The sequence below is a fragment of the Cervus elaphus genome, chromosome 24 (assembly GCF_910594005.1).
Source record: "Cervus elaphus chromosome 24, mCerEla1.1, whole genome shotgun sequence".
NCBI classification, from domain to species: domain Eukaryota; kingdom Metazoa; phylum Chordata; class Mammalia; order Artiodactyla; family Cervidae; genus Cervus; species Cervus elaphus.
The window spans coordinates 59,221,710-59,248,689 of NC_057838.1; the positions used below are offsets into that span (position 1 = coordinate 59,221,710).

Below are 26,980 nucleotides of genomic sequence, written 5' to 3' on the forward strand. Positions count from 1 at the left end.
TTACTGGCAACCCATTCTTTCAGCTGCTGGTGTCTGTTTCCTGAAATTGAATGTTGGTAAGAGACCCTAGGATCAGTTTTTTCTTTTTTCTTTAGAGAAAGAAATCACAGTATCCTATTTGATACTGTTGTTAAATTGTATAAGCATTGTAGGACTTTCTCAGGTATATATCCTTTCCCTCTCGATATAGCAGGTCATTTCAATGGTTGCATTTCTTATGTTATAGTCAAATAAATGTATATGTGTATATATATATATATTTTGTAAAGTTGTGTAAAGATTACTTAGCAGCCTGCCTAAAACTAGAGCAAATATTTACATGTTTCTGGGAGGCCAAGGAGGACCTAAAATCTCATTTTTGAGGTATTCCTCCAGATCTTCTACTGAAATGTAAAGCTGTGAGCTCATGGGGATAGAATACCTCATAGAACTGAAAAGGTTAGTCTGCACTGACAGAAAAATTTCCAAATGGAGTTTTGCTACTTTAGTTAGCATAGGTATGGCAAGTTGAGTGTTTTCTGGGTTACGTCTTGTGAAGCTTTCTTTAATGAATGGAGAAAATTCATTTTCAGTGTGTTAATTTTAGGGTACATCTGAAATGCTAGAAGATTAATCCTCTATCCCCCTACTCTTTTGCCACAGGGTCTGCTTCTGCAAGTCTCCCCACACACACACACACATCCTGGCCCTCCTAGAAAGTGGTCATAATCGTAAGGAACCCTGGGGAAAACAGATGAGGCTGCTCACTCCAGAGGTGACCTCCTTAGGGTCTCTGTCCCTGAGGCAGTACACCAGCACACCATTATGTGTGGGTGTACTGTTTTATGTGGGTTTTCAAACTCCATTCCAGGGTAAATTGGGGGCCAGGAGTGGTTGTCATTCAAAATTGGTAAATACAGATGAGTATACTTTTGCTGAATTTGTCCCATCCAGTGGAAAGTGTAGCATTCTGATAAGTGAAGGGGCTAAAGCAAGGTCTAGGACTTGCATTGAAAAAGCATAGTTAAGCTTCTTTGCAACAGTGAAAATATCTGAAGCTTGGTAGCAGGTGGCCAGCTGAGGGCTTGGTGGCAGAGCATAAATTTCAATTTAAGAACATGGCTAATTCTTTCTTATAGAAGAAGTTGGATTCCATGGGTTCCAAGAGAAGAAGAGCTACCTCCCCTTCCAGTAGTGTCAGTGGGGACTTTGATGATGGGCACCATTCTGTGTCTACACCAGGCCCAAGCAGGAAAAGGAGGAGACTTTCCAGTCTTCCAACTGTAGACCCTGTAAGTAACTTGAATCACAGTTTCTGCCTTCTGCACAATTCCCTACCCTTCCTATAATGATAAACTGTTAAGATGCAAGGCCTCTCAGCTTCTTTTTCCTCTGGCTTGATCTTCTTAATCCTTCTTTCATAAAAATACTTAGCCAAAAGCCTTACAGTACTAATATAATTTAATACTATGAAGTAGTAAAGAATATTCTTTTGTCATATAGTCACTCGAGTAACTGTGTGCTTGTCCTGTGCCAAGCTCTGTTGTGGTGGTTGGAATATAACCATGTGTAAGGTGAGCTAGTTTTTCACATGAAACTTAGAGGCTAGTGTTGGGGAAGCAGAATGTAGACAGATGAGCACATAAATAATAAAGTAGCCTCAGTTAGTGATGAGTGCTAAGAAGAAAAGTTTGGATGATCCGGGCTGTTTTGGCCATATCTTCAGGAAAGGTTTCTTTGTGATCAGAAGGCACCAGCCCTGCAGAGCGCTGGGGGAGAATGTTCCAGACCGAAGAGCTGGCTTAGGAGTGGGTTTGATGTGTTGTGATTGCAGAGAGGGTCAAGAGGGAGAAGGAAACTGGCAGAGGCTGCCCAGCCGGAGTTTACCCTGCGTACTCTGTGGGCGGTGTTAGGAGTTCAGATTGTATTCTCTGGCTGCTGAGAAGCCCCTCTGTTGGATGCTTTTTAAGCAAGGGTAATATGAACTGATTTGGTTTCAAAGAAAAGAAAAATCATTAGTACCATATTCTGATGAAAGATTTAATCATTTAAATGATCTTAAATAAGGAGAGATAATGTTAGCATGTTTCAGATTTGGGTTTCCATGTGGGAATTTGGGGATTCATCCTTTATCCTGGCTTTTTTTTTTTTTTATAATCCTAATGCCTAGTGACTTTCTGATCATTTTTCTGGTGATTTTGCTCTTTTTCCATGTGTAGATTGCTGTGTGCCATGAACTCTACAACACCATCCGCGACTATAAGGATGAGCAGGGCAGGCTGCTCTGTGAGCTCTTTATTAGGGCACCAAAACGAAGGTGAGTGGGAGGAGTTCGGTCCAGGTCCATGTTGAAAGTGTTTAGTTTTGAGTTTTCTTTTGGAAAGATTTGCTTAAGTGATACTGGGATCCAGATTTTAGTTTTCAGCTGTCAAGATATCGAGAAGCATATTAAAAAAAATTTTTTTACAATTAAAACCAAAGTTTTTAATTGTAAAAAAAAATACAATATGAAATTTGCAATCTTAATCATTTTTAAATGTACAGTTCCACAGGTGTTAAGCGTCTTTATGTTGTTACATAGCAGATATCCATAGCTTTTTCATGTTGCAGAATTGAAACTCTATGCCCATTAAATAACTCCCCATTTCCCCCCTCCCCCATCTCCAGCCCCTAGCAATCACCATTGCACTTTCTATTTCTTTGAATTTGACTGCTTTAGGTATCTCATCTAAGTGGAATCATACAGTATCTGTCTTTTGTAATTGATTTGTTTCACCTGTAATGTCCTCAAGATTTATCCATGTTAAACTACGTGACAGGATTTCCTTCCTTTTCAAGACTGAATAATATTCCATTGAATACATATACCACATTTTTAAAATCCGTTCATTGGTTAAACACTTGGGTTGCTTCCTCTTCTTGGCTGTTGTGAATTATGCTGCAGTGAAGGTGACTGCAAAAATAAATACCTCTTGGAGATACTGCTTTCAGTTCTTTTAAGTATATACCCAGGGGTGAGATAGTAGGATCTTATAGTAATTCTATTTTTACTTTTTTTAGGCATCATCATATTGTTTTCCATAATTATAGCACCATTTTATATTCCTGCCAACCATGTACAAGAGTTACAATTTCTCCACATTCTCACTGACACTTGTAGTATTGTAGTAAGTTTAAATCAGAAGGTGTGAGTCCTCTGTGATTCTTAATTTTTTGTGTCAACTTGACTGGGTTAAGGGATGCCCAGATAGATGGTAAAATATTACTTCTGGGTGTGTCTGTGAGGATGTCTCTTGAAGAGATTAGCATATGAATAGTTAGACTGAGTAAAAAAGGCCTTCACCATATGGAGCTGGGTATCTTCCGGTCCCCTGAGGGTTTGGATGGAACAAAAGGGTAGAGAAGGGGTGAGTATACATTCTCTGTTTGAACTGAGACATCGTTCTGTCCTTGGACATCAGACTACCTGGTTCTTGGGCTTTCAGTCTGAATTATACCACTGGCTTTCCTGGTTTCCAGCTGGCAGATCCTGGGACTTCTTGGCCTCTAATCACCAGTTCCTATACTTATTCTCTTTTTTTCTCTCTCTTTCTGTGTGTGTGTGTGTGTGTGTGTGTGTGTGTGTGTGTGTGTGTGTGTGTGTGTGTGTGTGTGTGTGTAACTCCTAGTGGTTCTCATTCTCTAGAGAACCCTGATTAGTATGGTCTTTTAGCTTTTTTCTTCTTTCTCAGGATGGGTTTTTTTTGTTTCCGCAAAAAATGCTGTTGGAATTTTGTTTGGTTTTCCATTGGTTCTGTGCATAGTATTGGTATACAACATTAAGTTTTCCAATACACGAACATGGGCTGTCTTTCCGTTTTGTTGTTGTTGTTTAGTTGCTAGGTTGTGACATACTCTTGCGACCTTATGGACTGTGTAGCCTGCCAGCCTCCTCTGTCCATGGGATTTTCCAGGCAAGAATACTAGAGTAAGTTGCCATTTCTTTCTCCAGGGGATCTTTCCTACTCAGGGATTGAACCCACACCTGCATTGGCAGGAGGATTCTTTACTGCTGAGCCACCAGGGAAGCCCATCTTTCCATTTATCTGTGTATTTAATTTCTTATAGAAATGTGCAGTTTTTAGTGTTTAGGTCTGTTATCTTGTTGGTCAGGTTTACTCTTTAGTCTCCATTTTGGATTGTTCACTGTTGCTGTATAGAAATGTAACTGATTTGTGTGTGTGTTGCTTTTGTATGTTAAAACTTTGCTGAATTCGTTTACTCTTAAAGTTTTTTTGTGTGGGATCTTTAGAGTATTCTGCATTTGAGATCATCTGTAAACAGAGATGGTTTACTTCTTCCTAATTTAGATGCCTTTTATTTCTTTTTGTTGCTGAATTGCTCTGGCTAAGTTTTCCAGTACTATATTGAAAAGAAGTGGTGAGAGAAAGCATCTTTGTCTTTCCTTTTAAGTATCATATTAGCTATAGGCTGTTCATATATGGCCTTTATTTTGTTGAAGTAGTATAGTTTCCATCTATACCTACTTTTTGAGAGTTTATATCATGAAAGCATTTATGAAATGCTTTTTTTGCATTAGTTGAGATGATCATGTGGTTATTTTCCTTCATTCTGTTAATATGACTCATTACTTTTATCAATTTTCATAAGTTGAATCATCCTTGCAATGCAGGATTAAATCCCACTTGGTCATGGTGTATGATCCTTTCAACATGCTGCTGAATTCATTTCACTAGTATTTTGTCGAAAATATTTGCATCAACACCACGTTCATAAGGGATGTTGGTCTGTAATTTTCTTGTAGTGTCTTTTTCTGGCTTTGGTATCAGAGCATTACTAGCTTCACAGAATAAATAAATTTTCCCTCCCCTTTGGAAAAGTTTGAGAAGAATTGTTCTTCTCAAGAAAAATGTCTGGTGAAATTCAACAGTGAAGCCATTAGGTGTAGGGCATTTCTAGAATTTTTCTCCTAGGCCAAGAGGTTTTTGATTACTGATTCAATCTCTATAATGGTTATATGTCTATTCAGGTTTTCTGTTTCTTCATATTGTTTTGGTTGGTTGTATGTTTCTAGGAATTTATCCCTTACTTTTGAGATATCCAGTTTATTGGTGTACAGTTGTTCACACTAATCTCTTATAAATCTTTTTATTTTTGTGGCATTGGTTGTAATGTTCCCTCTTTCATTTCTGATTTTATTTTAATCTTTTTTTCTTAATTAGCTAAGGGTTTGTCAATTCAATTGATCTTTTTAAAAAACCAACTCAACTCTGTTGGTTTTTTTCCTATTCTCGATGGTTATCTCTACTTTATGCATTATTTCCTTCCTTGTAGCTTTGGGTTTAGTTTGTTCTTTATCTAGTTCCTTGAGAGTGGAAAACATTTTAAAAAATTATTTAATAGCCTTTAGAATAGCAGCAAAGTTGTATTTATCATAGTTAAAAGGGATCAGTTTTTTACAATATGCAGAGGCCCACAGTGATTATTTTCACCTCGCTTTCTCTCTTTTCTCCCTAACTTTTGGGCTTGACTTCTGTCGTCCAGTGGAGCAAAAACAAGTTGCTGTTCCCAGTATGCACCTGGCACACACCTCCCTGTGGAGCTGTTACTCTCCCTCACTAGAGCCTCCTTCGTCTCTTGCTGTCAAAATAATATCACTGTTCTTCTCAGACTCTGACATTTGAAGTTATTTGTTCTGAAAACATACCTGAGTGTGATAGATAGAATAATGACCCCCCAAAATGTCTGTCTAGTAGTCCCTGGACTCTGTGAATATGTAGGATTACATGGCAAAGAGAAATTAAGTTTGTTAGTCAACTCACTTTGAGTTGGAGAAGTTATCCTGGATTATCCAGATGGTCCCAGTGTAATCACAGGGATCTTTAAACAGGAACGAGGGAAGCAGAGGAGTCAGTCACAGAGAGGTGTGACGATGTGGTGCTCATGGCTTTGTACTTGGAGGAACGGGGCTATAAGCCAAAGAATGCACATGGCCTCCAGAAGCTGGAAAAGGCAAGGCAATGAATTCTTAAGAACCTCTGAAAAGAACGTGAACACCTTGCCTTTTGACTCAGTGAGACCCATTTTTGGATTTCTGTAAGATGAGAGATTTGCGTTGCTTTAAGCCATTAGTTTTGTGGTTTATTTGCTGTAGCAACAAAAGGAAATGAATACAATAAGTTAGTTAAAGATTTAGATCCATTCATGAATGTTGATGTCGCAGTGTGTAGCCAATAAGCTCTAGGCTGAGCTGAAGGCCACCTCTCACTTCTGAGAGCAGAGCCCCCAAGGATGGTAGTGTCATCATCCTGAATGAGGAGAGCTCTGTAAGTTAGTCATGCCAGAAAAGAAAGCTTTTTTATCTAATGAGGAAACTGTCTCCAGATTTCAGTTACTTCATCAATAACAGTCTTTTAAAAGTTGTCAGTTAGTATATCATAGTAAAAGCCTGTATTTATTGCTTGTTTAAACATGTGCAGTATTGCTATAGCAATTTAGAAGTGATAACTTGTACAAGTTCTCAGACTACTAAGTATAACCGGAATTCAGACTCAAGTCTTTCTGTTTCTAAAGCCTGTTCTCTTATCCAGTATATAATGTAGAGAAGCAGCATCAGAGTGCCGTGCACATGTACCTCATAGAAAAGGACCCCCCACTTCTCTGCTGCCAGCTGAGGGCCCGAGGACACAGGCCTTGGGTGCTGGAGCTCTGTCTCCTGGCCTCGGTGATGTGGTACCCTAGGAGCACCGCTGCCTTCCCCCAGCGCTGTGCCTGCCTGCACCTCTGCCCCTCCTCTGTTGTGGAATGCACGCTTTCTCAAGAGCTTGTGGGAAGTATTATTACTTCTCACAAGTAGTATTGTAGTATTACTCAGAGCCACACAATTGTGAATCTCTTTTTGAGACTTTGTTTTGATTAGTATGTTAGGCTGCTGGTACTCAGGCATCTAAATTAACAAAGGCTGAGACAGGAACAATTGCTTTCTCTCACATACATGTCCTATTCTCTGAGGTATTCAGGGCTGAGATACTCTCTGTCTCTTTAATCTTCTGTGCCTGGGGCATTGCCCTTGACTGCATGGTCTGAGATGGTGCATCACCAAAATGACCTTCCAGCCCATAGGAAAAAGAAGGCATGTTAAGGAAGTGACCTGGACATGGTACACTTCAGCTCTTGCACTGGCCAGAACTTAGCTGCAATGAGACTTAAGAATTTGGTTTTAAGTACCGAGGCAGCAGCTTAGAATGCTGTCATCTTGGGAAGGAGGGAAGATAGGTTTAGGTGTAGCCAGCAGGCTTTGCACATCAGGCAGATTGGTTCTCACTTTTCTGGTTGAACTCTTAGTTAGGCGTTGGCTATTCTGTGGCCATGTTACAGCAGGGTGCCCTCACCTATTGTTGAAAGAGAAAAGCTGTTAAGACAAGTACTTCACAATCCTGTGTGTATGTATGTACGTGTACACAGAAGTCTGGGAGAATACTTACAGCTTTTAAACTCAGGATGAATAAGAACAGTTTTTACTTTTCTTTCTTTTTTCTTTATTTTTAGTATTATTCGGCTGAGTCAAGTCTTAGTTGCGTCATGCGGGATCTCTCATTGAGGCGCACAGGCTCTCCAGTTTTGGCACACAGGCTCCAGAGTGCTCTGGCTCAGTAGTTGTGGCTTGTGGGCTTAGTTGCTCTGTGGCATGTGGGATCTTAGTTCCCCAACCAGGGATGGAAACCATGTCCCCTGCATTGCAAAGTGAATTCTTTAACCACTGGACCACCAGGGAAGTTCGAGTTTTTACTGTTCTTTGCTTTTCTGTTGATTTAAGTGGGGAAAATCAGGGCTGTTTCATTTTCAAAGTGAGGGGACCTTGTTTTGACCAAATTATGTAGCGTGGACTGTTGGGACCCTGGTCCTTTTTTCCGTATGGTAATTCTGGAAATGTTTATGAGGAGCCCCCTAGCAGAGCTTCTGGGATATAGTGTCCTTTCTAGGTTATGTGTCCTTACTGGATTCCCAGTTGTCTACAGATGATCACCTGAGAGTCTGCTGAGGCCCAGCCTCGGCAAACAGTCCACTGTGGCCTATCAGGGCCAGGTGGAGAGAGCCATCTTCGGATATCAAGTGAACACAGACCTAAAGCTTGCTCTGAGAAAGTCCCTTGGTGCCACTGGCATCATGGGCATTAGGCCTTTGTTATCACTCACTGAGACCTTTATGTTCTTACACTCTTTGAAGAGCAGATTGAATGCTCCTTTTATCCCGTCAGACTTCATTATATAAATCAGTAAAATTGTAAGTACTTGATAAGGGTTTTTAAAAACCTAATTTGTTCTTCCTTTTCCTTTCTGGAGAGTTCAGTCTAGAGTCATTAGTTAAGGCTGAGCAAGGGTAGGAATCTGCAAGGGAGACAAGCGATGGGCGTACAGGGAAGGGGTTGGGGACGGTAGCCGTGTCACAGGCTTCTTTTGTGGAGCACCGGCTCTAGGTGTGAGGGCATTATTGGTTGTAGCACGCCGGCATCAGTAGTTGTGGCTCGTGGGCTCTAGAGCACATGCTCAGTGGTTGTGGCACACGCGCTTAGTTACTCTGTGGCATGTGGAATCTTCCCAGACTAGGGATCAAACCTGTGTCCCCTATATTGGCAGGCGAATTCCTATCCACTGTGCCACCAGGGAAGTCCTGCAGTCCCTTTTTGTAGGAGAAACACACTAAATTCTTCATCAGTTTACTCTCAAATGGTTCAGAAAAAACACTTTTTGTACTATGCTTGAAATGTTTATGTTAATACAAAAAGCTTTTAAAAATTAAATACACATGACTGAAACATGAGTCTTAGCAAGCATGGTGTTCTGCATAGTTGTTACCCTCTTATACATCTAGGATGAGTTTTATTTACCCCTGAGGGGAAATTGAAAAAACTAGTTGCTTAGATAATTTTTCAGAAGGTTTACATGTCTCGTGGAACTTTTGAAAAAATCCAGAAGAAATAATGATAAACATCCATGAACCAAAACCCAACTTAAGATGTTATAACTACTTTTAAAATGTCCTCTTCCCTCCAAGAGATAACCATTATCCTGAATTTTGTGTTTATCATTCCCATGCCTTTTTTTAAAAATAGTTCTGTCATGTTTGTTCATGTATTATGCTCTTTTATCTTTGGTGAGCTCCTTGTGCCAAGGGCCTCATCTTTTTCTTTTGTAACTTAAGTACTTGATGTTAGAGCACCATATATACTAGGCACTTGATAGCACTTGGCAGAGAAAGTTCTGTGGTCACTACCTGAAGAAGGACAGTCCATTTTGTAAGTTTATAAAATGCTTTGAAGCATGCCTGTTTTTTTGAACCCCACAAAAGGTAAGTCATTTTCATTTGCAGAAGATACCATTGGCATGGTTTTAGTATTGTTTCCCTAAATCTTAAGTATTTAGCATATAAAAGACCATTACAGATAATAAATTTAGGTTTTTTTTTTTAATCACTAATATGTATTTGGAAAGGGCATGCGTATTCGTCTTACTTTTGTTATTCCCTCTCAGTTCTGATCATGAGAGTAAGTCTAATGTGCTCTGTCACTTAGGAGTGTTGGGCATTACACAGATAGTTTTGAGACATAATGTTTTATAGGCTTTTGATTATTGCTTTTTAAAAATCATTAAATTATTGACAGAAATCAACCAGACTATTATGAAGTGGTTTCTCAACCCATTGACTTGATGAAAATCCAACAGAAACTAAAAATGGAAGAGTATGATGATGTTAATCTGCTTACTGCTGACTTCCAGCTGCTTTTTAACAATGCAAAGGCCTATTATAAGGTAAGAAAACATCAAATTTGGAAGATATCCAATTTGATAATTGTGTGGCTTTTTAGTATTTATCAGTCTGATAGGTAAGTAGTGATTTTTCATTTGATAGTTTGAGTTTGTATTTCTCTTCTTAGTAAAGCAGCTGAAGATTAATATGATTATGAACCACTGTTGTTTCTCTTGTGTCTGCTCAAATCTTTTACCCCTTTGTCTCTTGGGTGGTTTGTCGTTTTCATGTTTATTTTTAGAAATTTTTTTGTTCTAAGTGCTAATCCTTTTTTGGTTATATGTGTTGCAAATATCCTCTCCCACAGTGTGGCTCTTTTTTCACTTTTTTTGTTTGTTTTTTTGTTTTTTAACTCTTTGTGGTATCTTTTGATGAACAGAAGTTTTTTAAAATTTTATTTTAATATAGTCAGATTTCTTAGTCTTTAACTTTGTGTTTTATCCTTCTTTGTGTCTTATTTCAGAAATCTCTCCTCCGCAAAGATTGTAAAGATATTTTTTTCTCCTAACAGTTTAGTAGTGTACCTTTCGTATATATGCCTTTAGTGTACCTGCGATTGAGTGTGTCTCCTGTGAGGTAGGGATTTGTTTTTCCCACAGGTAAAAGCTGCACCTTGAAATGGCCTTTCACTTCACATTTGTCTGTGCTGTTACTGCTGGCTTTGCTTCCAAGTGCTATGGGTCTGTTTCTGGTCTTTATTCTGTTCCTCTTGTTCTGGCCAGTTTATCTAAAACTAGGCTATTCTATATCTACCTTAATTTCTTTGATTTTGTAATTTTCTTGTCTGGAAAAGAAACTGTTTTGATTATTCTTGGCCCTTTCCTTATACTTTTTAATATTAGTGTGTTAAGTCAACAGGCACCAAAAAATTGTTTGAATTTGTATTGGAATTGCATTGACTCTGTAGATTGTGTTTTGGAGAATTGACATGATTGTGATGTTTATTATTCCAGTCTGTAAATTTGGTACATCTTCATTTATTTGTCTTTTTATCAAAGTTTTAAATGTTTTTTCATATAGATTCTGTAAAAATACTGTTAAATTAATTCTTAATGCTGTGTGTATATATTTTTTCTTGAGATATAATTCACATACTCTTTTAAAGTGTAGAATTTGGGGAGGGGGCTTAATATATTTGAAAGTTGTACAACCATCACCACTGTCAAACTCAAGAATTTTTTCATTACACCAAAAAGAAAACCATGCCCATTAACAAGCATAACTTCTTTTCCCCCTCTCCTAGCTACCACAATCTACTTTCCTTTTGTATGGACGTCCCTTTTCAGGGCTTTGCATATAAGTGGAATCCTGAACTGTATGGCCTTTGATGACGAGCTTCTTTCACTGTGCACAATTTTTTCAAAGTTCATTCTTGTCGTAATGTTTATTAGTACTTAGTTCCTTTTTCTTTATAGCTGAATAATATTCCATTATATGAATATGTATCATATTTTGTTTGTGTCTTAGTTGACGTACATTTGGTTTGTTTCTGATTTAACAATAGTGAATAAAGTTGCTATAAATTTTGTGAATATATAGCAAGAGTACTGTTCATTGGGTAGAGTACACTGCATGTGTCCATTGGATCTAGCTTTTTAATTATCTTGCTGATATCATTTATATCCTGATTTATCTGCATGAGCTATCTATTTTCCAAATGATGTGCTTTAAAATCCAACTGATGATAGATTTGTGTATTTCTCCTTATTAGCCATATTGATTTTTTCTTTATATATTTTGAAAGTATGCAAATAGGAGCATACAAGTTGAAAGTTGTTATATGTCCTAGTACATTGTTTTTGCACTATGTAGTAGCTTTCTTTATTGTTAGTATTGTCTTTTTTGAATTTTGTTTTATCTGATATTATTACATGTAAAGTAATATCACCTTTATTTTTGTGTTCACCTTATTTTTTCCATTCTCTTACTTCCAACCTCTTCGTATCTTTTTAATACTAGTATATCTCTTGCAAGCCCCATATAATTGAATTTCTGTTAATCTAGTTGATGATCTTCACCTTTTAACTGAAGCATTTCATCTCTTTAGTTTTAGTAATTATTACAATTGGCTGTATTCCTATCATTTAAATTTCTACTTTCTATTTACCTCATTTTGTAATTTTTTTCTTTTTTTGTTTCTCTGCCTTGTTTTGGGTGTTTTTTTTTTTCCCTTCATTTTTTCTTGGTTTTATTTTGTTTTTAATTTCTTCTATAATTTGAAAGTTGTCAGATCCGTTAATAATATGTTAGTTCTTATCCAAGAAGTTCTAATATGCATAATTAAGTTTTCAAAGTCAAACATTAATCAGTATTTTAAACATCCTTCTACTTAATGTAACTGATCTTTTTATTTATGCTACTGATGTTTTGTATTTTAGTTCTATTGTGACAAATTTTTAATCCCATAAAATAATGTCATTTTTATGTAGTCAGTATTTTTACTCACAAACATACTACTCTCTTTATTCTTCATTCTTATATTGCTGTGGAAAAGTCATCTGTCAGTATAACTGTACTTCTCTTGAAGGTTATCTGTCTTTTCTTTCTGACTATCTTAATTATCTTTTTGTCTTTATACTCCACAGTTTCACTGTGATGTGTGTAGATAATGATTATCTTCTTATTTATAGAATTTGGGAGTTGTAGATCTTTCTAAATCTTTGGGTTGGTGTTTTTCATCAGTTCTGGAAAGTTTTCAGCTGTATGTCTTTGTATATTCCCCTTGCCCCATTCTCTCTTCTCCTTGTAGGACTCTGATTGGATGTTATATTAGATTTTTCTTAGGTTTCCATTTCTCTTAACTTTATGTAGATCCCTTTTATTGTGTCAGTGTTGCTTTTTAGGTAATATCTTTAGTTCTTATGTTTTTCTTTGAAATCTGCTCTTAAACTAATCTACTGAGTTTTTACATTTTAATGTTTATATTTTCCTTATTTTGGAAGTAGTTTCTTTTGAGGGAATTGCTTGTATCTTCAATCCTATTATTTCTTTAAACATATTCAACATACTTATTTTTTATTCTACAGTAGATAATTTAATATCTGAATTACTTACATGTGTGTGTTTGCTGTCATTTCTGCTTGCTTTCTTTTGTGACTCTTAGTCTTACGTGTTTCATCAATTTTGACCATGAGCTTATATTTCTTGGAGACTGTGGAGATTCTTAGGCTGAGGTTGAAGTTCTTCTGGAGAAGATTTGTTGCTTATCTCAGGTTGCTTAAGCCTCTCTTTGTTAGGACTAGCTTATGATGAAGAGTTCTCAGAGGAGATTTATCTCATGCCTCTCCTCTCCCTGTAGTGCCATGGGTTGAGCTGGGTGGAGGTTGAGGTGGCTGGTCTTTGTTCCCTGGCAGCACAAAAACTGACTTGTTTTTAATTCCCAGTTACACTGCAGCCATAGCCTTTGAAGTCCCAGCTTATGGTGGAGCCTGGCCTTTATCTCTTGTCCTTGCAGCCTCAAAGACATTTGAAAGCTAAAGCTCTTGAAAACTATAAGCATCTTGTCTTATAGGTAGCCTCAAGGTGAACATTGGCTTCAGTGTTTTGCTTGCTTATGCAGAGTCCTACTTTTACCCTGTTCTTGCTTTTGTGAACATTGCTTATTCCTTATTGGCAGCACATAGATGCATTTTTAAAGGTTTACTGTTCATTTTACATTGCATCCAGCATTGTTGTTACTGGAAAGTTTTAGTTCGTTTATCCCCACTACCCTTCAGGAAAAGAAAATATTCAAATAAGGTATTAAATAGTTGAAGAATAGAAATGAAAATCAAGACAGTCGTTAGCTTCTCTCATTTAGACTTGTATCCCTTAAATTGGGTCTTATCCTTTAAATTGTCTTTCTTAGTGTTTTAGTAATCAGTTCAGTTCAGTCGCTCAGTCGTGTCCAACTCTTTGCCACCCCATGAACCGCAGCACCCCAGGCATCCCTGTCCATCTCCAACTCCCGGAGTTTACCCAAAGTCATGTCCTTTGAGTCGGTGATGCCATCCAACCATCTCATCCTCTGCCCTCCCCTTCTCCTCCTGCCTTCAATGTTTTCCAACATCAGGGTCTTTTCCAATGAGTCAGCTCTTCACATCAGGTGGCCAAAATATGGAGTTTCAGCTTCAACATCAGTTCTTCCAATGAACACCCAGGACTGATCTCCTTTAGGGTGGACTGGTTGGATCTCCTTGCAGTCCAAGGGACTCTGAAGAGTCTTCTCCGGCAACACGGTTCAAAAGCATCAATTCTTCGGCGCTCAGCTTTCTTTATAATCCAACTCTCACATCCATCGATGACTGCTGGAAAAACCGTAGTATTGACTAGATGGACCTTTGTTGACAAAGTAATGTCTCTGCTTTTTAACATGCTGTCTAGGTTGGTCACGACTTTCCTTCTAAGGAGTAGGCGTCTTTCAATTTTATGGCTGCAGTCTACATCTGCAGTGATTTTGGAGCCCCCCAAAATAAAGTCAGCCACTGTTTCCACTGTTTGCCCATCTATTTCCCATGAAGTGATAGGACTGGATGCCATGATCTTAGTTTTCTGAATGTTGAGCTTTAAGCCAACTTTTTCACTCTCCTCTTTCACTTTCATCAAGAGGCTCTATAGTTCTTCTTCACTTTTCTGCCATAAGGGTGATGTCATCTGCATGTCTGAGATTATTGATATTTCCACCGGCAGTCTCGATTCCAGCTTGTGCTTCATCCAGCCCAGTGTTTCTCATGATGTACTCTGCGTATAAGTTAAATAAGCAAGGTGACAGTATACAGCTTTGATGTACTCCTTTTCCTATTTGGAACCAGTCTGTTCCATGTCCAGTTCTAACTCTTACTTCCTGACCTGCATACAGGTTTCTCAGGAGGCAGATCAGGTGGTCTGGTGTTCCCATCTCTTTCAGAATTTTCCATAGTTTATTGTGGTCCACACAGTCAAAGGCTTTGGCATAGTCAATAAAGCAGAAATAGATGTTTTTGTGGAACTCTCTTGCTTTTTCTATGATCCAGCAGATGTTGGCAATTTGATCTCTGGTTCCTCTGCCTTTTCTAAAACCAGCTTGAACATCTGGAAGTTCACAGTTCACGTATTGCTGAAGCCTGGCTTGGAGAATTTTGAGCATTACTTTGCTAGTGTGTGAGATGAGTGCAATTGTGTGGTAGTTTGAACATTCTTTGCGATTGCCTTTCTTTGGGATTGGAGTGAAAACTGACCTTGTCCAGTCCTGTGACCACTGCTGAGTTTTCCAAATTTGCTGGCATATTGAGTGTATGACTTTCACAGCATCATCTTTTAGGATTTGAAATAGCTCAACTGGAATTCTATCACCTCCACTAGCTTTGTTGGTAGTGATGCTTCCTAAGGCCCACTTGACTTCACATTCCAGGATGTCTGGCTCTAGGTGAGTGATCACACCATCATGATTATCTGGGTGGTGAAGAGCTTTTTTGTGCAGTTCTTCTGTGTATTCTTGCCACCCCTTCTTAACATCTTCTGCTTCTGTTAGGTCCATACCATTTCTGTCCTTTATTGAGCCCATCTTTGCATGAAATGTTCATGCAAAGTGTATTAGTAATAATTACCCTTAATTTAGCAAATTATCTTCTTCAAGTCTTTCTGTAATGAGATAGGACATAAATAGAATTAACAAAATGATTTGATTTCAGAATGCCTTTTAAACATACACTTAGTTCTCCAGAAGAGAATTGAGGCCCATGTATCATTTACTTATAAGAATTTTAAAATTTGTGATAGTTTTCAAAGTTATATCTTAGCATACCAATCTGTTGGAACAGGATGCTTTAGAAATAGTCACTGATTTCTAACAAAATGCTAAGTGATTTCTTTTCCTCTTCTCTTTGCTAATGTATAGCCAGATTCTCCTGAATATAAAGCTGCTTGCAAACTCTGGGATTTGTACCTTCGAACAAGAAATGAGTTTGTTCAGAAAGGAGAAGCAGATGACGAAGATGATGATGAAGACGGGCAAGACGGTCAAGGCGCAGTGACGGAAGGAGTACGTGTGCCACTGGAATGGGTGATGGATCAGCTGTTGGGAGGTTGACAGGGCCCCTGCTTGTGATTTCTCATGGCCACTGTGGCAGCTAGGCTTTCTATGCAGTCGTGTTGGTAACTGGAAGGGTAAACAGACACACAGCCAGAGAGCCCCACTCCAATTACAAGGGATCCTAGGACATCCAGTGTTGTTAGATTGACGTATTATGTAAATGCAGGCTGTGTTATGATTGAAAGTTGCTAAGTTGATGGAATCATCTTAGTTAGGAATATTTTTGTGGGTTAGGTTGGCTTCTGTTTCTAGAACATGTCAAGTGTCTGCTTGCCTCTGGAATTTTGCAGTTGCTCGTACTTCTGCTTCCTTGGGCTCTGCCTGTGACTATCTCTTCTGCATTATTCTAACATCACTTAATGTAAACTGGGAGAAGACTTTCCTAACCACTTTATCAGATTGTTTGCTCTCTGCTCCTCCTTTCCCATCATCATATCACGCTGTTGTGTGATCTTCGGTTTTTATCACTGTATGCGAAATGAGTGTTTAGTATTAGTATATGTGTTTACTTTCTGTCTTCCTCAAGTAGAATGATAGCTCCAAAAAGCTATCACCTTGTTCACCTGTTTAGACATCTAGACTCTGCCTGACATGTAGGGACTGAAAAAATACTTGCTGAATGAGCACACATGTTTAAAAAGAGGAAAAAGAACAGTAAAAGGAATTGCATCTCTCTTCTGCAACTTTAAATAGTAAGACATCCAGAGAATAAGTTTTGTGAATGCATTCATACACCCTGCTGCCTTTGTCATTTGCAACACATTTCCAGAGTAATTGGTTGGGCTGGGAGGAGAGGAATCTTGGCTGTAGGATATAATTCTCCTCTTTGAAGCTAACTCTGGTGTTATATTTTAACTAGTAAGTAAATGACTTAAATATGAGTATTCTAGTCTGCTTTCATCAGTGTTACATTGATTCTTCCCTAAGCTATGTGGTTGGGGAGTCTCAGCTAATCACTTGTCTTGTATGTTGAATATTTATTGTGAGTCTAGAGTGTGGTATTCTTGAAAATTGTACTTAACATAAGTATTGTTTAGAAGTTGCTCTTTTGAATTGGCTGTAAAATGCTGTTTAATATCAGCATTTACTTTTGGATTTTTTTTATTCCTTTCTTCTCTCATTCCTCATACCCCTGTACTCCCAGTCTTCTCCAGGTTACTTGAAGGAGATCCTGGAGCAGCTTCTTGAAGCCATAGTTGTAGCCACAAATCCATCAGGACGTCTCATTAGTGAACTTTTTCAGAAGCTGCCTTCTAAAGTGGTAAGTGATACAGTTAAAGACAAGTGGATTAAAGTGTTGATTTTGTTCTTTTTTAAGTACTTCAGAAATTCTGTAACTTCTTAGTAAATAGAGTAAGGGTAATGGAAGGCATTAGAGGTAGCTGAGAGATCTTCCTCATGGCCTCAGCAGTAAGCACATAGGATATGTTCTGTCATTTTACTTCAGCAAAAGGTTATGGATTTTGTGTGTGTGTTTTTGGTTTTATGATTGGGAATTCTTTTTGTTTGGTTTTCATTTTTGTGGTCGTAAAATATGCAATAATCTAAGATTTACCTTTTAACCAATTTAAGTATAAAGTTCAGTGGCATTAAGTGCATTCATATTATTGTGCAGCTGTCTCTACCATCTCTTTCCAGAACTTCTTCATCTTCCTACTTATTAAACAGGAACTCCCTACTTTTCCCTCCTGCCGGTTCCTGCAAACCACAGTTCTGCTTCTCTGAATTTGACTACACGAAGTACCTCATTTAAGAGGAATCATACAGTATTTGTTTGTTTGTGTCTGGCTTATTTCACTTAGCCTAGTATCTTCACGATTTATCCACGTTGTAGGTTGTTTCTAAGATTCGTGATTCTTAAATGATAAAATAAGCACCTAAATTAAACCTTTTATTTATAAAAGAGAAGAAACATTCTCTGCTCAAGAATCAGAATGAGAGGAAGATAATTAAGTTCTTCCTGATGAGTATCCTTCTACTCCAACGTGGAAGAGGTTTTCTAGATCAGTGGAACCCTTTAAAAGTGTTAGAGCCCCATGTGTCTTCACACCCAAAGAGCAATTAATGTAGCTGATGTTCCACTTTAGCTTTTGGAACTGCAAAAATTTCTATGACCTTCACATTCTTGTGTTTCTAGATAAGGATGTACTTTCAGAAGTACTCCACTATACTTCACATACTTTTACAAGTACTCCATTATAACTCATCGTGAGCATTTTCTCTTTAAGGACAAGGATTGAATTTCTTAAGGATGAAGACTCTGACATATTTTCTTTTGTCATGTAGTTGGAACCCAGTATGTCAGAGGCTTGCAAGAAGTGTTTGTTGACTGACAGGTGGCGTGCATGTTTACCCATTAGTCATCAGCAACACTAGGACATTTATGACATTAGAAATGAAGTGTATCTGAACACTGCTGTCTGAAGTGTGAATCTGCTTAGAAAAATATCCTGGTTATATCGGTCATATGTTTAAAATGTTAAGAAAAGAAAAACAATATGACAGTTCATTAAAAATTACATATGGAATTATCATATGATCCAGCAATTCAGCTTTAAATATATACCTAGAAGAATTAAATCAGGGTCTTAAAGAGAGATTTGTACAACTGTGTTCGTAGCAGTATAATTTACAATAGCTGAAACATGGGAAAAGCTTAGGTGTTCCTCGATATGTGAATAGATAAATAAAATGTAGTATATAAACACAATGGAGTATTATTCAGCCTTTAAAAAGAATGAAATTCTTGGCCCATGCTACAATAGGAATGAACCCTGAGCACGTCATGATAAGTGAAATAAGCCAATTGTAAAGAACAAATACTGTATGATCTTTCTTTTAGGAAGTATGTACTTCCTAAATATTGTAAGATACCTTTTTTAGGAAGTACTTAACAGCCAAATTCATAGAAAGAGAGAGTAAAATTGTGATTTCCAGGGGCTGAAGGAGAGGAAGGTGGAGAGTTATTGTTGAATGGGTATGAAGCTTCAGCTTGGGAAGATGAAAAGTTCTGGAGATGGATGATGGTGATGGTTGCACAATAATGTGAATGTATTTAAAGCTGCTGAACTGTACACTTAAAAAGGTTAAATAGTAAATTTTATGTATTTTTTACCACAGTGAGGAAATAAGAGTACAGTCTCTGTGAAAAGTGAATCTGCTGAGTCAGGAATAGAGATTGGGTCAGGAAGATCCCCTGGAGAAGGAAATGGCAACCCACTCCAGTATTCTTACCTGGGAAATCCCATGAACAGAGGAGCCTGGAGGGCTATATAGTACATGGGGTCGCAAGAGTCAGACACAACTTAAGTAAACAATTTTGCACCCTGACTTCTTATAGGTCCTTAGTATTTCATATGAAATAGGATATAATTGTGTTATAGATTACTGAATTAAAAGAGCTTATGCCATTACACGCCAGTCAGGATGGCTGCTATCCAAAAGTCTACAAGCAATAAATGCTGGAGAGGGTGTGGAGAAAAGGGAACCCTCTTACACTGTTGGTGGGAATGCAAACTAGTACAGCCGCTATGGAGAACAGTGTGGAGATTTCTTAAAAAACTGGAAATAGAACTGCCATATGACCCAGCAATACCACTCCTGGGCATACACACTGAGGAAACCAGATCTGAAAGAGACACGTGCACCCCAATGTTCATCGCAGCACTGTTTATAATAGCCAGGACATGGAGGCAACCTAGATGCCCATCAGCAGATGAATGGATAAAGAAGCTGTGGTACATATACACCATGGAATATTACTCAGCCATTAAAAAGAATTCATTTGAACCAGTTCTAATGAGATGGATGAAACTGGAGCCCATTATACAGAGTGAAGTAAGCCAGAAAGATAAAGAACATTACAGCATACTAACACATATATATGGAATTTAGAAAGATGGTAACGACAACCCTATATGCAAAACAGAAAAAGAGACACAGAAGTACAGAACAGACTTTTGAACTCTGTGGGAGAAGGTGAGGGTGGGATGTTGCAAAAGAACAGCATGTATACTATCTATGGTGAAACAGGTCACCAGCCCAGGTGGGATGCATGAGACAAGTGCTCGAACCTGGTGCACTGGGGAGACCCAGAGGAATCGGGTGGAGAGGGAGGGGGGAGGGGGGATCGGGATGGGGAATACGTGTAAATCTATTGCTGATTCATGTCAATGTATGACAAAACCCACTGAAAAAATAAATAAATAAATTAAAAAAAAAAAAAAAGAGCTTATAATAAACTCTTCGAAAACCTTCTGCTTCATTTCCCCACATAGATATCTTGGGATCTTAAATATAAAATTGTGTGATCTGTAGATTTAGGAAATTTAGAAACGTTAAATTGTGGTGTATTAGTTACATGACCAAATACTAACTGTAAAGTCCTACAGCCATGCTCTTGGATATCTCATGAAGCTTGTAAAAATCAAATGATTTCTGCTTCAAGTATAACAAAAAATATGCTGTACAACTGTGTCTTTAGCCTTTATCTCAAAAGCTGCTCAATTGATTAACAGATGATCAGTGTACTTCCTTGTTTTCTCATTAGCTGGATACTTTGACTTATTAAGCATGCCGGGTTTTGTTTTTCAGCAATATCCAGACTATTATGCAATTATTAAGGAGCCTATAGATCTCAAGACCATTGCCCAGAGGATACAGGTATGAAAGTGACCATATGTAGAAATATGTGGTTTAGGGCAGATTGGCCCACGGTACGGTCATTTTTTAGGCCTTTTAAAGAAAACAGAAGCAGGTGTTTCTATAAGGAGTTACTATTAATAGCAATATACTATAAACAAATTAGAGGTGTTACTGAGTATAGCTTTGGAGGAATCAGCATAGCATCCCTTTTGCATTTTTTCTGTAGGAAGGAAAGCAAAATTTTCATTGACTGAAGTGTTTTATAGTTTTAGTAAGTTTTGCTCTCAGGACAAAAATTAAAGCACATTGGTCATGGACATTTTTGATTGCGAAAGGTATATTGTCAATGAGAGGTTTGTTGTTTATTTTTATTGGCTTCCAAATAGTCTTAGGATATTTCAGAGTAACAGTTACCTACAACAAACATTAAAAGTGTAAGGTTAGTGAAAATGCTTTGTTCTCTTTTTGTGTCCCCCTTCCTGTGTCTTCAGCAGTAATAGATAGAATTGCTATGTGTTAGCTAGTTAATTCTTATAACACCTCTGTGAGGAAGATACTGTTATTTACAGATAAGAAAACTAAAACAGAGATGGTAAGTCACTTGCCTGAGTCATCAACTAATGAGAAGAGGTAGGATTTTTTTTTTTTAAGGATTAGGGTTTGAATCCAGGGAGTCTGACTCCAAAGTCTGTACTCTTTAATGATTAAGTTTTCATGAAACATTTAGAACAGTGGTTGGCACAGAGTAACCACTGTATATTTGCTAAATAAAACAACTTTTACCTTATCTGATTTTTTTAAAAAGTATAAGTTGTTTTTATGAGAATAATGTAGCTCTGGTTTTGTTACCTATCTCAAAAACTTCTTTGTAAATGGACAGTAGTAATAGTCTAAAAGAGAAGATGGCTTTATGTATTGTTCATATATGTACTTTCCAATAAACTCTTAGAATATGGAGAGAGTTTAAAAATACATGAAGATTTTTTTTTAAGGTCATGTTGCTTAACTGTCTTTAAGAGGAACTGCTGTATTTTATTGTTTACTATAGAATGGAAGCTACAAGAGTATTCATGCAATGGCCAAAGATATAGATCTCCTAGCAAAAAACGCCAAAACTTACAATGAGCCTGGTTCTCAGGTATTCAAGGTGAGTTTTGTTGTTGTTGCTTTCAATGATAAGAATACAGATTTTAGTTTAGAGTCAATATTTTTGTATAAGAACCACATACCATACATATTACCCAAAGTGTGTAATTTCATGACTTTTAGTGTATTCACTGAGTTGTGTAGCCATCACCACAATGAATTAGCAATTACTCTCCATTTCCTCCCAGTCTCCCTAACCACCAGTCTACTTTCTATCTCTGTGCATTTACCTGTTTTCAACATTTCATATAAATGGAATCTTATAATTTGTAGTCTTTTGTGACTGGCTTCTTTCACTTAGCATCATGTTTTCAGGGTGTTCATTTTGTATCATGTATTTCTTTTTATTCCCAAATAGTATTCAATTAAATCTATATATCATGTTTTAGTCACTCATTCATCAATTGCTAGGCATTTAAGTTGCTTCCACTTTTGGGCTATTATAAATAATGCTGCTGTGAACATTCAGGTATAAGTTTTTATATGCACATGTATTTTCATTTTTATTGAATACATACATTGGAATGAAATTGCTGGGCCAGATGGTAAACTATATTTTTAACTTTTTTGAGGTTAAAATTGTTTTTAAATTGTTCTTAAAGCCACTGCACCTACATTCCCACTAGCAATGTGCAAGTGTAATTTCTCCACATCCTCACCAATACTTGTTTCTGTTTTTGGTTTTGTTTTATTTCTAGTAGGTATGAAGTAGTATCTCATTATGGTTTTGATTAGCTTTTTTTTTCCTGGCCACTGCCCCATGATTGTAGTTCCCCCAGTGGCCACTGAACTTGGGGCCACCACAGTGACAACCCGGAATCGTAACCACTCGGCAACCAGGGAATCCCCGATTAGCATTTTCTACTGATTAGTGATGTTGAACATCTATTCATGTGCATATTGGCCTTTCTTACACTTTGAAAAAAAATTTTCTGGTTTTTAGCACCCCTTTTAACTTGGGTTGACTGTCTTTTTATTGTTGAATTATTATAGTTCTTTTTATCATCTAAACAATAGACTTGACATATGATTAACAAATATTTTCTCCCATTCTATAGACTGTCTTTTCATTTTCGTGATAATATCCTTTGACACACAAAAGTTCTAATTTTGGGAATTCCTTGACAGTCCAGTGATTAGGACACTGAACTTCCATTGCAGGGGTTTCAGTCTCTGGTTGGGAAACTAAGATCCCACATGTTGTGTGCTGCAGGACCCCCTACCCCACCTCACCCCACTCCCCCACCCCATCCCCCCACGCCCAAGAAAAAAACTTATCAATTTTAATTAAGTTTTTAATTTTGATAAGCCCAATTTGTCTTGTTTTTTCTTAGATTTCTTGTGCTTTTATTGTCTTAGCTAAGAAACGATTACCTAATCTAAGGCTGCAAAGATTTATACCTGTGTTTTCTTCTAAGAATTTTATTGTTCAAGCATTTACATTTAGATTTTTGAGCCATTTTGAATTAATTTTTATATACTCGAGGTAGGTGTGAGGTTGGAGTCCACATTCATCCAGTGCCTTATGTTAAAAAGACTATTCTTTCCCTGTTGAATTGTCCTGGCAACCCTGTTGAAAATCAGTTGACTGTAGATCCTTGGTTCTAATCCATTCATCTGTGTTTCTTTTTGTTCCACACAAGATTCATTTCTGGTCCACTTTGTAGTTAAATATTGATATAGTCCCTTCATTTAAACCTCATTGATATAAAAGTCAGTCTGTATAGTATAGTATACAATGAAATGACTTCATTGCTTTGCAGTTCTCTCCTAGAAGTTTTATAGTCCTTCTCCAAAATGAACTGTTGCTTGTAGAAATTTCTCAAATTAATAATTTATCGCTGGAAACTTAGCAAAGGGTGCTCAGAAAATCTTTCGGGAGTAAAGTCATTTAGATTTACGGAATGCTGACTCAGTTGCTTTTGGTAGTTAATTTTAACTTTTATCTTGCATCTTTTAAGGAACTTTGAGTGAAAATGAAGAATTAAGTCCTTGTATTGTTAATCCTTGATGAGACATTTGAGTAGTGTAGTACCAGTTGTTGACGCAGTTAAGAATTTTGCTTTTTGGTCCGATTAATGGTCCTAAACTGAATTTTGGAGTGAAGGGAAACTTTGAATTTGATATATGCTATTAATTTAAGCAAGTATATCCATCCAAAATTTATGTGCCTAGTCTTTAGTCTTAGAAGTGTACTTTTGTTTCAACTTTTAGGTTAGCATACACAGGTAGAGTTCCTTGTATTCTCACCCCTGTTTTTCCCTGTTCAGCATTAGATCTTTATCTTTTAGCTGACTAATTGTGGAAGAGCTGAGAGGCTTCTCAACTTGTATTTAATTTGGAGATGTTTTGAAAGCTTGTGGAAAGGTTGGAGGATGCAGCTGTCTGCATGTTGGATGGACGGCTACTCCACATGCAAGGAGTGCCATAGAAAGTGTCCAGTACATGATGGAGGGCATTTTAAACTGCCCGTTTTTTTCTATACTTTTTCTAAGCCAAGTAATTTTATCTTAACAGGATGCAAATTCTATTAAAAAAATATTTTATATGAAAAAGGCAGAAATTGAACATGAAATGACGAAGTCAAGCCTTCGAATGAGGTAGGTTAAAAAAATATTTAAAGTTCTTGTGCCTTTATTATTTGTCAAAATAGCTAGTGAAATCAGTATAGTGGAAAACAAGATGTTGCATTTCAAGGTGATATTTACAGTTGCTAATATGATTCTGAAGAGAATAGGGTTAAATAACTCTTAATCAGTCCCTTCATTGCAGCTGAAGGGCTTTATTTAAAAAGAAACAAATTTTAAGATTTAACACCACTGTGTACTTTTATTGCCTTGTACAAATATGTGTATAAATATTTGTATATCATATTCGTATAATGCATATTACATATAATACGTGTATATATCGGCAAAACTTGGAGATACTGTGGGTTCGTTTCTAGACTACTGCAGTAAAGCGAATATCGCACTGAAGTGAGTCACCCAAGTGTTTTGGTTTCCCCATGCCTATGCAAGCTATGTTCACACTATACTGTAGTTAAGTATGCAGTAGCATTAGATCTAAAAAAGCTGTGTATATACCTTAATTTAAAAAGACTGTATTGCTTAAAAATGCTGGCCATCATCTGAGCCTTCAGCAAGTTGTAATCTTTTTTGCTGGTGAAGGGTCTTGCTTCTGTTGATGGCTGCTGACTGATCAGGGTGGTAGTTGCTGAAAGTTGAGGTGGCTGTGCCAGCTCCTTAAAATAAGACAACAGTGATGTTTCCCACGTCAGTTCACTCTTCTTTTCTCTAATGATTTGTCTATAGCATGAGATGCTGTTGGATAATGTTTTACCCACAGGAGAACTTCTTTCAAAGTTGGAATCAGTCCTCTCAAATCCTGATGCTGCTTTATCAACTAAGTTTATGTAATATTCTTAATCTTTTGTTGCTGTTTCAACAGTCTTCACAGCATTTTCACAGGAGTAGATTCCATCTCAGGAAACTACTTTGTTTGCTCATCCATACAAAGTAACTCCTCAATGTTAAAAGTTTTATCATGAGATTGTAGCAGTTCAGTCATATCTTCAGGCTCTATTTTTAATTCTAGTTTTCTTACTGTTTCTATCCCATCTGCTGTTATTTCCTTCACTGAAGTCTTAAACCCCTCAAAGTAACCCATGAGGGTTGAAATCCATTTCTTCTAGGTTCTTGTTGATGTTCATGTTCTTTCCATGAATCACAAATGTTCTTAATGACATCTAGAATAACAATCCTTTCCAGTTGAATTTTCCCAGATCCACCAAAGGAATCACTATCCACAGCAGCTATAGCCTTACGAAATGTATTTCTTCAATAATAAGACTTAAAAATTGAAATTTCTCTTTGGTCCGTGGGCTGCACAATGGATGTTGTGTCTCTAGGCATGAAAACAACATTAATCTTGTACATCTCCATCAGAGCTCTTGGGTGACCATGTGCATTTTCAGTGAGCAGTACTGTTTTGAAAATGTTTTCGTCTGAGCAGTAGGTCTCAACATCAGGCTTAAAATATTCAGTAAACCATGTTATAAACAGATGCGCTGTCTTCCAGGCTTTGTTGTTCCATTTATTGAGCACAAGCAGAGTATATTTGTCATAATTCTTAAGGGCCCTAGGATTTTTCAGCATAGTAAAATGAGCACTGGTTTCAACTTTTAAGTCACCAGCTACATTAGCCCTATCAAGAGAGTCAGCTGTCCTTTGAAACTTTGAAGCTGGGCACTGACTTCTCCTCTCTAGTTGTGAAAGCCTTGGATTCTTCTTCCACGATAAGTATATTTTATCTACATTGAAAACATACTTGCTGCTGCTTTTCTATCAGCACTGGCTGCTTCACCTTGCACTTTTATAGAGATGACTTCTTTCCTTAAACCTCATGAACCAGTCTCTGCTAGCTTCAGACTTTGATTCCATACCTTAACTCTCTCAGCCTTCATCAAATTGAAGAGAGTTAGGGCCTTGCTCTGGATTATGCATTGGTTTATGGGATTGTTGTGGTTGGTTTGACCTTCTGTCCAGACCAATAACAGTTTCTTCTTATCAGCAATAAGGCTATCTTACTGTGTTATCATTTCTGTGTTCACTGGAGTAGTACTTTTAGTTTCCTTCAAGAACTTTTCCTTTGCTTTTGTGACTTGGCTAACTGGTGCAAGAGGCCTAGTTTCTGGCTGATCTCAGCTTTCAACATGGCTTCCTCACTGAGCTTAACCCTTTGTAGCTTTTGCTTGAAACTGGAAAAAAAGTACAACTCTTCCTTTCCCTTGGATGCCTAGAGGCCAGTGTAGGGTTATTATTTGACCTACTTTCAGTATTCTTGTGTATGAGAAAATAGGGAGAATGAGGAGAAAGGAAAAAGGTGGGAGAAAAGCTGGTTGGTGGAGCAGTCAGAACACACACAACTTTTATTAAGTTCACTGTCTTACATGGACATGGATCATGGTTCCCCAAAGTATTTACAGTGATAGCATCAGAGATCACCACAACAAGTATAATAATAATGAAAAGGTTTGAAATAATTGCAAGAACTACCAAAATGTGGCACAGAGACGCAAAGTGAGCAAATACCTTTGGAAAAATGGTGCTCAGACTTGCTTGATTTAGGGTTGCCACAAACCTTTAGTTTGTAAAAGGAAAAAATGCAGTATATGTGACGTTTAATAAAACAAAGCATGATAAAACAAGGTGTGCTTATAATATTGTGGTATTTGCATCTATATAGTAGGATATATGTATTTTTACTATAAGAGTATTTAGCCAGATGTCAGGAGATCCTAGCTTATATTGTGCTGGGACTGTGACTTTGAACACGTTTTTACTTCTAGGATTC

At 37.4% G+C, this 26,980-nt stretch overlaps 1 protein-coding gene across 39 annotated transcripts in view; it reads left to right on the plus strand.

The window, feature by feature from the left end:
- PBRM1 (polybromo 1) overlaps positions 1-26,980 on the plus strand; it is a 106,645-nt gene that overhangs the window by 4,568 nt on the left and 75,097 nt on the right. For 29 of the 39 annotated variants that reach the window (XM_043886115.1, XM_043886117.1, XM_043886116.1 and 26 more), the window contains 8 exons: positions 1,119-1,271; positions 2,199-2,296; positions 9,641-9,788; positions 15,641-15,784; positions 16,980-17,096; positions 20,429-20,497; positions 21,528-21,626; positions 24,143-24,225. In XM_043886115.1, the coding sequence (XP_043742050.1) occupies positions 1,119-1,271; positions 2,199-2,296; positions 9,641-9,788; positions 15,641-15,784; positions 16,980-17,096; positions 20,429-20,497; positions 21,528-21,626; positions 24,143-24,225 (911 nt within the window). The remainder of the gene's footprint in view (positions 1-1,118; positions 1,272-2,198; positions 2,297-9,640; positions 9,789-15,640; positions 15,785-16,979; positions 17,097-20,428; positions 20,498-21,527; positions 21,627-24,142; positions 24,226-26,980) is intronic. The other 10 variants (XM_043886123.1, XM_043886101.1, XM_043886112.1 and 7 more) reach the window with 1 other exon arrangement.